At 35.9% G+C, this 12,894-nt stretch overlaps 1 protein-coding gene and 1 pseudogene across 1 annotated transcript; one reads left to right on the forward strand and one right to left on the reverse strand.

Annotated features, from left to right (window-relative positions):
- Window positions 1-4,451: 4,451 nt before the first annotated feature.
- LOC120154764 lies at window positions 4,452-6,727 on the forward strand (annotated as a pseudogene).
- A 956-nt stretch (window positions 6,728-7,683) lies between these two features.
- On the reverse strand, window positions 7,684-11,593 carry LOC120154762 (protein TRIGALACTOSYLDIACYLGLYCEROL 4, chloroplastic-like). Its single transcript, XM_039166419.1, has 5 exons — window positions 11,235-11,593; window positions 10,486-10,735; window positions 9,499-9,880; window positions 8,843-9,138; window positions 7,684-7,951 (listed from the first exon to the last, which is right to left on the reverse strand). The coding sequence occupies exons 1-5, from the start codon at window positions 11,504-11,506 to the stop codon at window positions 7,754-7,756; spliced, it is 1,398 nt and encodes a 465-aa protein (XP_039022350.1). The 5' UTR covers window positions 11,507-11,593; the 3' UTR covers window positions 7,684-7,753.
- Between the last annotated feature and the right edge of the window lie 1,301 nt (window positions 11,594-12,894).

The following is a 12,894-nucleotide window of genomic DNA, read 5'->3' on the forward strand; positions in this document are numbered from 1 at the left end:
TCTCTATCTTATGATGCTTTTATCAACTTTGTTCATCTGATTGTTTTGGTCTAATGTTCTTTTCCCCTATCTAATTGTTGAATAGATGAGTAAAATTTTAGCATCGTTTATTAAGGAATAGTGTTGTATTGCTGGCATTGTCTGGTGAGAAAACTGGTCTTATACACCCCCTAGACGTGAACTCCCTGATCAAGTGTCGCTTCCTTCATTTATGCATCAACTGTAGACTAAGATTTACATCGAGTTTTTAAGACCGCAGTGTTAACTTCGTAATAGCCATACCATTTGGATGCGTAGGCCGTAGGGTATTTTAGTATAAGATTGTGAATAACAATGGGATAATTTAAGCGTTTAGTATCTAAATTATCAGTTTTAGTACTTAAAATTTTAATTTTATGTTGATTAATGCTTTTATTATGTTATTTTTTTTTTATTTTTTTGCAAAAAAAAATTCGGATCCGGATATTCGGATATCCGATCCGAAATTTCGGATATCCGAATTTTGCGGATCGGATACGGATCATTACTTTAGGTATCCGAAATTTTCGGATATCTGAAAATTCGGATAGGATAATATCCGATATCCGATAATGAACACCCCTACCTAAAGTGATAACGATTGTGACGTTAAGCATCGGGATGATTCGAAAAAAAATTGAACACCTATTTAAAAAAATCATATAGTTTGGACACTTATTTTCTAATTAAGTCTTATTTAAATATATCTAACATCATTTAAATATTAAACTAATATGAAACGAAATATTTAATAAATTTATATTTTAAATAATTAACTATCTAATTAAACAATTTAAACGAATAAAACTCATTTTTGAAAGAGCAATATGATCAGGAAAAGATTAGAATTAAATAATAACTAAGAAATTAGTGAGACTGATATTCGCATCATTCAAAGGAAAAAACTTATGTTAATAAAAAAATTATAATTCATGAGAATTTTTTCTCAAATCAAACTTATGGGGTCAAATCAATACGTTCTAAGAAGAAATATTTGAATATCAATCTTATCGATATCATCGATCTCATAAGTATCATACCAAATCTCATCAATCGAATCATTTTTTCTCCCGTAAATCAAATCCACCAAAAAATGGGGTTTTTTCCCAATACTCCCAAGCGGGTCAATTATTTAGGGTATTAGGCCGGTCCAATTTTTATTTTGAGAAATACGACAAATGTTATAGTGCATGTAACTCATCACCTCGAGGTGATGAGTTTCATCGGATATTATTTTTAAATAGTCCCCGCGTAGTAGTCCATGTGGGCCATTATTTTATTGTCATTGATATGACTCGTCACGACGAGATGATAAGTTTAAAAAATATTTTTAAATTACAAAAATAAAACTAAAATTTATAAATTTAAAAAAAATAGATGGAGTGACGAGTTTCTTCAAATTAAAAAATAAAACTAATTGTTTTGTAGCCGTTGGTCAACATGCATACGGGCAACAATCAACAATAGTCACATCGAGGTGTCGAGTTCAACCAATATTTTGAAGAAAAAAAACTAGTCGTTTATAGCTGTAGAGGGTAAGGTTATAAATAGGGGTTAGGGTTTTGGTTTTTCATTAAACCCTGAATCAAAAAAAAAAAAATCATACGTTCTGTCAAAATCTAAAAAATGATAATCGAGAATATATGTTGCGCCTGGATAACGTTCATATTTTTGATCCAACGTCGGCCAAACGATGAATGAAATAGTCGTAAGTGCGGAATGGCATACGAAGAGCCTCATCAATGGATACTGATAAATCTACAACAATCCGGTCTATTTCTGGCCATATTGTATGTGTCTTCAAGCTTTACATGGTGTTGATTGAGGCCCTGATCGAACGTTGGTGACCTGAGACGTACAGTTATTTTTCCAAGTGGTGAAGCAATAATTAATTTGGAAGACGTCGTTTACCAACACAGTGTTCCTGTGAATGGAGCCCCCATGGTGAGTCAGAACATTTACGACCCTGCGATGTTAGTCTACCAAGTTTTGAGAAAGATGCCACCATTCGACGTCATCAAGGGCTATTGGGTATATATAACGTGGTTGGAGTCCAAATTCCAAGTGACGATAGACTCTTCCGAGGAGGAGGTTATTTTCGTGTCCCGAGCATGTCTTCTCCAACTGATTGAAGGGGTATTATACCAGATGAATCCGATAATTTGGCGCACACTCAGTATCTGCGATATTTGGAAGACTTCGTTGTATGCTGTAATACCAGTTGGGCTCAACAATTTTGGTCTTTCTGTACTGAGAGCTTTGCGAGGCTACAATTATCCAGTCGGGTCGAAAAGCCGATGTATCAAGTCGTCTGATACTGCTACAATCGTGGGCTAGGTATTGATTCCCATTTTGACGCCAATTACAACAGCCCGGTCGAGTTTCTGTTGGCTGCAAGGTAATTGTTTAACTTCATTTATTTAACTTTTTTTTTTAATTTCATAAATTTAATTAATTAATTATTTATTTATAATATATTTTTTAAAAATATTTTAGATGACGACATAAAATATTCGAGACGAAGTTGGCGGGTGCCACTCCACGAGATATACGGATGAGGATCAACATCGCCAGTCAATATGTGGTATGACAAACAATTTTTTTTAACTTTATATACTAACTTTGATATTTAAAATTTACAATTTTCTTGGCTTCCGTATGTTGACGAGGAGATCAATCAGTTATTGCTGGCACACTTTTTTGAGGGGTCTCACTTATGGTGTATCGTGGCGCCATTATTGCATTACGTGATTGTGAGTGGCACGTCACTGATAGAGTGATGTGACAGTTTGTTTTGCACTAGTCGATTCCTACGCAAATGGTTGATATGGACGAGCTCCGTAGAATTGATACAAGTGAGAAAAATAACGAAAATTGGCCGGTGAAACACACTTACTACATCAAGCTATGGAATCAGTGTGAACTATCGCTCCCCCCCGCGTCCCGACATTACATCGATGGACCTAGATTTTGACTATTCTCCTTATCTCCGAAATTATGAAGCAAATGGGAAACCATATCTGACGATGCCAGAAGAGAGTGAAGAATGGGAAAATCATCAGGCCATATGTGCCAAGTCCAAGTCCAAGAAGAAAGCATCATCGTTGTCTTCTTCCATTTCAGCATTTGCCATTGAAGAGTATTATCATGCATCTTAGGCCAGTTTCAATTTCTATCCTCCATATCATACTTCAACCGAGACTCGATCGACTTGGATTAGAGGTTCATGGGATACACCACAATACACTCAAGCATCTTCGACAGAACATGTGATTGCGGGTGAGTGGGATCATATCCCATATGGTCATTAAAGTAGCAACCATATTGAATCAGTTACGACGATGATGGCGTCAAGTACCATACGTCCATCACCGTATTCGAAGGTGGATCCCAAAGTGTGTTAAGTATACTCATTGACAAGATGAAGATGACGACAACGATCAAGGCCTATGACCTCGACGTATCGACGAGTCCCGCGCCATTATCATTCGACAACTCCTTGTCATCATCAAGAACTTAGAAAATATAGATAAATTTTCTAAGTAATTTTTCTATAAACAATTATTTTATCAATTATTTGCTTACTTTGAATTTTTAAAATATAAATAAATTTATTTTTCTTTAATTTTAATTTTTTAAATTTTACCTGACCGAACTCGTCATTTTGAGGTGACGAGTTCCAAAGTGACTGTTGCTATATGCTTGTTGACCAACGGCTAGTTTTTTTTTTTTGAATTTGAAAGAACTTTAGGTGACGAGTTCCATCTACTTTTTTTTTATGAAAAATTTATAAATTTTAGTTTTATTTTGTAATTTTTTTAATGAACTCGTCACTTCGACGTGACGAGTTATATTAATGATAATAAAATAATAGCCCATATAGGGCCCACTAAATACCCTAAATAATTGACCTACTTAGGGTATGGGAAAAAAATCCCAAATAATATTTTCGACCTAAAAATATTTTAATAAGAATGGAATATTTAGACCCAAAAGGTTAGAAATGGATTTGAGATGAAAATTATTCGGCCTATTAGTATAAGAGAATACTTTCTTAAAGTCCGACGAAACGAATGCTTCATGATTTAATTCGAAATCAATAGATTTAGATTTGACTTAATTTAATAGAGTATATTTTTTAAAAAAAAATTGAGTTGATCAGATCTGGTAGAATTCAGACGGATAGTGAAAAACCTCCAATTCGACCAACTCGAGAAAAATAGTTTAACTCGAGAAAAATAATTTTATATCAACTCAGTTTGGGTTAGGTCAGATTCATATTTTAAAAATATGGGTTGGATCGAGAGATCGGATAGAGATTAATTTTCTTGGGTTGGATCTGATTATGTGATAATATATATTTTTAAGACCAAATTAAGACAGATTGATAAAAAAAAATTCAATCTAACCCACAACTGCATCTCAACCTCCCTCCAACTTGTTTGTTTCCAGGGAAAATAGTGAGAGGAGAGACAATGACATCAAGAGCTGCAACACCGCCTTACCCGAGTGCGGCCAGGATCGCCGATTCCCCATGCTTCCCACAATACACGGCCTCTCTTAAATGTAAGCTGATTCCCTTAAATCTTGGACTCCATTAAAAAAAAGATCTCAATTTCCCCTGATCATCAAATAATAAGTTATTGATTTTATAATATTGTAATATTTTATTTTAATTTAAATATTTTTATAATCATATATACAATATAATATATTTTATATTTTTTATACATGATATACATATATCATATAAAATTGAAGGACTCGACTCAAGCTTGAAAATCAATCTACTAATTACTAAAAATTTCTAGCTATTCAAGTTGTAAAACTTGAAATTTTTTCGAGTCGAGTCAAGTTTAAATTTACAATTTGAAGTTAATTCGAATCGAATTGAATAAAAAAAATTGATTTTTCGAGTATATTTACTTACCCTAAGTAGCAGTAGCAATTCAACAACGACTAAAAGCCCCGGATCAAATTATCTTCGCCTTTTGAATGTATAAGGGAGTTGGTGATCCCATACCATTTTTCACTAAAAAACAGGCATTAAAGTAGAACTTCCCTTTGGCTGGCGAGGATTGGAGTGAGGCTTTCTTCTTAGTTTAGGATGATTGGGAAGACTGGGTGCCGATCACCGCTTTCCTGCGGTATCCTAAGACTAACCGCTTTAGAGCAGGAACAACAAGAGCTGCAATCCTCGCTTTCTCAGAAGCAAGAAAAGAAGGAATTCATATTCTTAGCTAGAAGAGCAAGCAGCCTTCCACATACTGAGCTATCTTTCAAGCGTGAACTCGAAGGCCAGAGTAGTAACGGAGTTTCTAGAAAAAAAGATCTAGTTGAAGTTTGAGTTGCAGAGTCATTTGTGGAGAACTAAGGAAAGAAAGTGAGAGAGAGTTCTTTGAGAATAGCAGATTACCAACCCTTTTTCCATCTCTCTTTGCAGTGCATTTGCTTCCTTCTCCTGATAAGTACATGTAAGATTTTAGTCCATAGCAATGGTTGTATATGAGTCCTAGTACATAGGCCTCAAGTAGGAATTTAACCTATGACCTTACCACCGACCAATCTACCACTGGCTTTTGGATTGAAACATGAATATCAGTGGCACCTTCCTATGGTTTACGTGATAATCTTGGTGACGCCGGACAGGATAGCGATTATCTTGTAGGCTGGTTTCAACAGATGATTCACAAGAGAAAATTCACCCAAAACTAGAGAAAACAAGTCTCTAGGGTTTAACATAATATTAAAATCAAACAATGTGAAAATCAGTCCACAAGCCGGACTGTTATAGCCAAAAATCGTCTTTATCCGAATTTTGCGAAAAATAGCAAAATCTCGGAAATCACTCTAAATTGAAATTCGAAATAAATTAAGCAATCTGAAAAAAATGAGGCCCAAATCGGATTTAAAATGACTTCCTAATTGACAAACGAAATATTACCATAAATAGTAAAAAATAAATAAAACTAGTGATTCGGAGGGAAAAATAGCAGAATTTGAGGTCGAAAAAAGGCCACATTGAGCCATGTGGACAGCGTGCACGTCGAAAGGGGCTTTCCGAATTGGGGTCTTATGCGCGATTCCGACACTCGTAGACAAAGTTATGGACAAAAGACTGAAATACACTCAAAACGGCCCCAATGAAGAACATATCACAATCAACTCCTGCTTTTGCGCTGATCTGTCAACTCATGGTATCTCAGCGCTATCAAGGTGTAATCTGACAGTTCAACATCATCTGTCTCGGATCCCCTGCATCACTTTGTTACCTATTGATGAGTAGGTTGGTTGCTCTAGTATTGTATTTATAACTTATCAGATCACTTTCACACATGGAACAAGGAAGAAAAAGTATGGTGCTTCAAACCAAATGTGATTATTTGTTATCCTTAACCGATTCTCGTAGAGTTCAGAGTTAAATTGATTTTTTATCTACAAGTGTCTATCTTCATGTCTAGAAGAATACAGCTCCGACAAGAGTAAAACGCCAAGAACATTTTGATGGTTACAAGGAATGCAAGAAAAGGAGGTATTCCTTCTCTCTCGTTTTTATCCTCATTTGGTTTGACAATAGCTTTTATCTTTGCATGCTTGAGCAAGCTGCAAATGGCTACAATGCATTGAACATTACAAAAAAAAAAATTATTGCATTTGGCAGAGGGAGGCTCGTTTGGAACGTAACAAGAGCCGGTCTTCGCTTTCCTGAAACCCCTCTTGATATTTTCTTCCATGTTCATGAAGGTGAAGTTATGAGTTAATAGGGTTAACTGATACTAGACTCAAAATCTGTATAATGGGCGACTATGTTATGGAGCATTGAAATATTTTTGGGATGTTTTCTGTTTGTGTGGAATAATAGCGACTGTGTTCGACTTAGCTATGGCATACATCTCGAGTTTCCGTTGAAGTAGAGTGTGCAGAGTATTCTGAATCGTTTCTTTAGTTCCTTCCATTGCTTCCAACTGAAGAACCATTCTTATTCAGATGGATAGCAGTTGATTTCTGATATGCATCTGTAACAGCATTGGCCAAGTTTTCTATTCAGTATCTTACAAACCGTCTTTCTGATGTCTCTTTGATCTGCTTTCATTTCCCCTGAAATCAGTGTCTTCTAACATGTTGGAATCGTGATGCCTTTGAAATCAACGACGCTTATCACAAATGCCACACGAGGGTACAGGGCGTAACGTCTCTTGAATGACCATTGTGAGCTGCGAAGGGCGTAACCGTCTTCACGTTTCTAAGCACATTAACATCTGGAAGGCCGTCTGTACAAGTTTAAAGCAGCTCAGCACGAACACGAACCTGCCAATCTCCGCATCTGAGGTCCTTGAAGCTGTAGTAGCAGTGGTTTCATAACCAGGAAAACCGCTATGAACCTCTCCTTAGGTAGCCCCTAGAAATCATCATTTTTTTTGTTGGCAAGTGCACTCAGACAGCTTTAACAATTATTTTGCTCATACTCGAAGCATTTTGGTGGATGTATAAAAGATAGTTTTGGCCATGTTTTAGTAATATGTTTTCTATTCATCGACAGCCTCCTGCTTGCCCTAAACCTTTGATATAGGCTGAAGCAAATTAAACAAAAAGGGCCATAAAGATGATATTTCAGCTGCAATACTCGACAACAATCTCAGAAGAAATTTGCTAATGTTAGAAAGTATTTGGCCCAACAAGATAGTTTGTGTTCTGAACAGAAATCATAGGAAACTATAGAATGACAAGACATGATTTAGAATTCAAAAAGGCGCAATTCGATCATCCCTTCCTTCCTCTTTGGAGAATACCAAGCAACAACTTTTCCAGAACGGAGAAGCCTCAATGAGTAGCACAGACTGTATATGACATCTTCGATATGAGGGCCTTGTTTCCCGGCTTTAGAATCAAGAAACAACTTTGAATCCACTCGAAACACTATTGGCCCTGCAACCTGCATCTCAAATTGTAAATATTTCTCACCTATGCCATGTGAGATTTATATGCAGTAACTACCAAAATTCAATAATGATTTCAACAGTTTCACAATAAACTTGCATCCATCCATCTGATGTGTCCCCATCAGTGTTTAAAAAGACACAACAGAGGCGCAACTACACGCTAAGGTGAGGTGAGGGTAAAGCGCCTATTTAGGTCTAGGCAAGGCGATTTCAATGAGCGCAGCAAGGCGAGCCTAAGGCGCTGAGGCACCGAGGCGCAGACTTTTCAATTTTTTTCTTTTTTATTATGTTTCATATAATAACTTATATATTAACAACAAAAAAGAGGTAAAAATGAAATGTCAGTGAAGAAAAGAGTAAAACATGGTGGGGATGATTAGAAAATGAGAGTTCCATGGGAGACGTATGAAAATTTGGCGAGAAATCCAGATAAGGGGGTGTGCTTTATCTTATATAATTACCGTTTGTCTTGAAGTTTGAAAGAGAAACAAAGGTGGAGGGACAAGAAGGAGAAAAGTAAGAACTTGATGCCAACTCATTATTAGATTTTTTTTTATTGTTTCAGTTTCTTTATGTGGAATAGAGGACCAAGGAAGGAAGGGTTCTTTTTTTCTTGGGTTCTGAAGGTTCAATGGTTGATGGAACAAAAGTGATGTTGAAAACATAAATGCTGATAATGAATACTCTTTTGTATTTATATTGTATGAACTGTTCTTTTAGTTTGATTATACAACTGGAAAAGGCTTGTATATCTTTTTAAAAAAAAAGTGTGCCTCACTTCGATAAGGAGCGCGCCTTGCGCCCTTTTTAACACTGGTCCCCATTAGAAAAATAAAACACGATAAAATAAAGAAACAATCAGGCAGAGGGTTGGACAAAATTACCTGCTGTTGAAAGATCAAATTCAGTCTGGGAGATGATAATGATTTGTCTGCATTAGAAGAACCCTTGAAAATTCTTTTGGAAAATGATGAGAGTGAAGATATGTCCAAACGAGCATCAACTCGAGTTAGATCACCATATAGCTTACGAAACTGTCCATGCTGAAAAGTATAGCAAGCTGAACCAAATAAATCCGCATTCAAAGGGCTTCTCTTGTTATTGCTTGTAGGTATTGTATCCCCCCTCTGTGATTCAACATTTGCGGAGTCTTTACCAAACCAGGCTGCACACGTGCCTCCTAGAAGCAAGAAAAGCATAGTTTGGATAGGAAACCTTCTCCAAAACAAAGCAAAAGGAGCAAACAAATGAAACTTTTAAGTATCACGAGTGTGAATAACTTGTTTCTCAATACTGTTAACCCTTCCCACAACCAACAAGATTAATATTAACAATTTCCTTCATGGATCTGGTCTGACAGAATAATCTAAAATATAATATGAAATAATGGCAGACGGTACCATAAAATGGTAATATTGGTACTACTAGTCTTACCAAATCGGGTGCAAAAATTTACAAGGTCACCACAGGGGAAGTTTGGGAAAACCGGAAAAGTTAAGCAAGACAAGTAAAAAATCATACCCTGCAAAACAGAAAATACCTATAATTCCAGATATAGCAGCATGAGGTTCTTTAAGATGCACATCATATGACGGTCGCCAAAATGAACCTTTGTCTGTCTTCACGATGAGATCCTCTTTTGTCTCGTTTCGCCTCCAAATATCCTTGCTCTTCTGATAAGAGAATGCAACCTTTGCACATAATCCTGGCATTAAGGCAGAAGGTGCCTCACCATCAGGTTCATTGAAAGCCAGGGGATGGCCACTGTTTTTGTGCAGACCAAAGCGATATTGCAACCCTGAGTCAGAAGGAAGAGAAGACATGTCTAAGGATATTGATTCTGGAACCTCCCAATATTTTCCTTTATGGTCCATGAAAAGCTCAGGCCATGCAGCATCCAGTGTGATATCATGATCAGGAACCTGTAAATACACACAAGTGATGACATAAACATAATTAAAAGAAGAAAAAACAAAAACTCACTCACCATCATGAAACAACTGGCATTATGAGACAAACTAGTTATAAGTACCACCGCTCTCTTTGAAATTACTTATATAACAAGCATCAAACTTTTTGCTTCTGAAACAGAAGTAGGCTTGAGAATTCAATTTGCTAAACTTCTTATTTGGGGTTTTGAATTTGAACACAAGCAAAGCAACTAGAAGTTTGGATTCAGAATTTTGTATCTGAGCACTAATACTCGTTAAATAGTTGTAGTTGCCCATGCTATTAGCTATATAACACTTAAATTCACCTAATTAAAGTCTAAAACAAATCTAATAAAGAAAAATAGAAATAATACTTCATGATGCATGAGACAAGACACTGAAATATAAAAGCGTCCACTGCAACACAAACACCTTTATCCTTTGTCATATAACCGATATTCCTCTACACTTGTAGTCTGCAATTTTGCAGTACCTTGAAACTTAGCAGAGTTAGCTTTTAGTACCCATCATCTCTGATTTAAACAAGTATAAATGCGTGCAATATATATTAAGGTGAATGGACTTGAACTTCTTGCCTGGTGATAGATCTTAAACTTGTTGCGATAGCCTTTCTTCCCCTCCAACCACTCTGTGTTCCACAATAAGGATGTAGAAGGAGACAATGAAAGCTGTGTGGCTAATGCAATTGAATACAGAGACTTGTCGAGAAAATGCTTGGCTGCATCCCGGAAAACAGAGAGTTCCAACTCATCAGCACTCTGGAGTTCCGTTTTAATAGCAGAGATCAGTTTCTTTGGCTTAAACTGACCAATTAATCCAATCCACCTACAGGAGAAAAAAATCAAAGCATTTAAGAACTGAAGTGACCAGTTTGTAGTGAAAGAATTATTAACACCACTTCGACACAGATAATGACGGGCCACTGCTGCTGCTGCTGCTTTTCAATTCATGGAATTGCGATGGATACGCAGCAACAGCAAAGGAAAGACCCCGAACCCAGCCAAGTTCAAAGGAGTTTGGCAGCTTAAAATCAATAGCACGCTACTGACATTGCCGATTTACATATCGACGGATCAATCCCACATTAATCTTCAAGGGCTTAGAGAACTGTACACTAATTGCTCTCTCCCATTGTTGCGTGATTGTTTCATTCTGTAAACTTCAGCACATAGAGGTGACTAACACCACTAGGCAAATCCAAAACCAAGAACAATAGGAGCAAATGGGAAAAATATGCTCAAATTTGAATACGAATCAAATTCATCGATTTTTGCAACATCACATAAAATTTTCCTATTTCTAAGATAAATAAAGCGAAGAATACCAGTTAGAAGTAGAAGGCCTGAGCAGGAGAGACTGAAGAGAGAGAAAACCCAAGTCTTTGTGTGAAGGAGGACAGATAGAGGGAATGATACCCAAAGGGAAACCATTTCCGAGAAGCGAAAGCTGCTGAATTCGGAGGGCCTTGCTGGCTCGAGCTCCGTCCAACGGGAATGGCTCACCTGGAACAGACTTGGTGGAGCCTTCCAAGGTATGTGGGGTGGATATACTGTGATCCCAAAATGCACAATCTATAGCCGACTTCAGGTTCGCCATTTTTGGCTACGGTTTGCGCTTCACCTTGAGGGGGGTTTTCCTTATCTGAATTGTTTTTGTTTGGAGTTTTTAAGGAGGGTTATAGGTGAGAAAGGGTTCTGAGCAGGAGGCTTATTTTATGCTTCAAACTTAATTTGAAATATTTTTGAGTCCAATTGAAATAGGTTAATGATATTTTAAGTTTTTCTTTGAATTTAATTATAGATATTTATAATATTATGATGTTATTTGATTTCAGTTTAAATAATTTTTATAATATATATATATATATATATTCATATCCTTTTTCATATGACGGGATGAATCTAACTCGACTCGAAATAATAAAAATATTATTTTACACCCTCCATCCGATCGGATTCGACTAAAAAAATACACCCTCCACTCTACCTAAATTTTTGAGATAAAATATGAACTCGATCCGACCTAAAATAATAAAAAAAATATTATTTTTATTTAATAGAAATAGGGATTTAATTAAAAAATAATATTTAGTGGGATATTATTGTAATTATCCTAAATATATAAGGTAAAATTATATTTTTTCGGGGTCTAGTTGAGTCAGATATTTTTCACCCTAAACTTGAATCTGACCCGACCTGAGCACCACCCAATTTTTTAAAAAAATTGACCCGATCAGGTCAATTCATGTTGGAACTCGTCGGGTTCGGGTCTCATGCCCATCCTTATTCATATGTGATATACATATATTATGCAAAGTTGTGGACTTGACTTAAACTTGAAAATCAATTAACTAATTATTAACATTTCAAGTTATCAGAGTTATTCGAATTGAATTTTATAGCTCGATTTGGACTTAAAAAATTTTCGAGTCAAGTTTATGAAATTACAACTTGAATTTAATTAGAATGGAATCGAGTAAAAAATCAAGTTTCAAGTCGAATTGAAGAAATTAAGTTTTAAAATCAAATTTTGGTCATCCTTTTTTGTTCAGGCTTAATATAAAAATAAGTGTCTAAATTATACCTCAAAATATAATATGGTGCCTAAAGAACTTATCGCTAAAAATAAATTTCTAACGTTTTTTCTGTTATATTTTTATATATCTACCATTATATTTTTAATTTTTAATTTTTTTAATAATAAAATTTTTTTTTTTAAAAAAAAATTCCCCTCTCTATTCCCCTGTGTTCTCCTCTCCTGCAAATGACCAAAGGCCGACAGTCGCAATCGATTGCCACGGTCGACTACCACGATAAATGACCAAGCTTCACATCCGATCAAACAATCAATTATCACGATCAATCTAAGGGATTTTTAGGGAATTGAAACCCTAAAACACAATCTTCCATTTATACCATATTTAGGTGTTCGATCAGTTGCGAAAGTATGGGGGGTTTTGGGCGTGAGTGGTTAGATGATCACAT

This window comes from Hibiscus syriacus, unplaced genomic scaffold (genome assembly GCF_006381635.1).
Source record: "Hibiscus syriacus cultivar Baekdansim isolate YM2019G1 unplaced genomic scaffold, ASM638163v2 tig00111151_pilon, whole genome shotgun sequence".
Taxonomy (NCBI): domain Eukaryota; kingdom Viridiplantae; phylum Streptophyta; class Magnoliopsida; order Malvales; family Malvaceae; genus Hibiscus; species Hibiscus syriacus.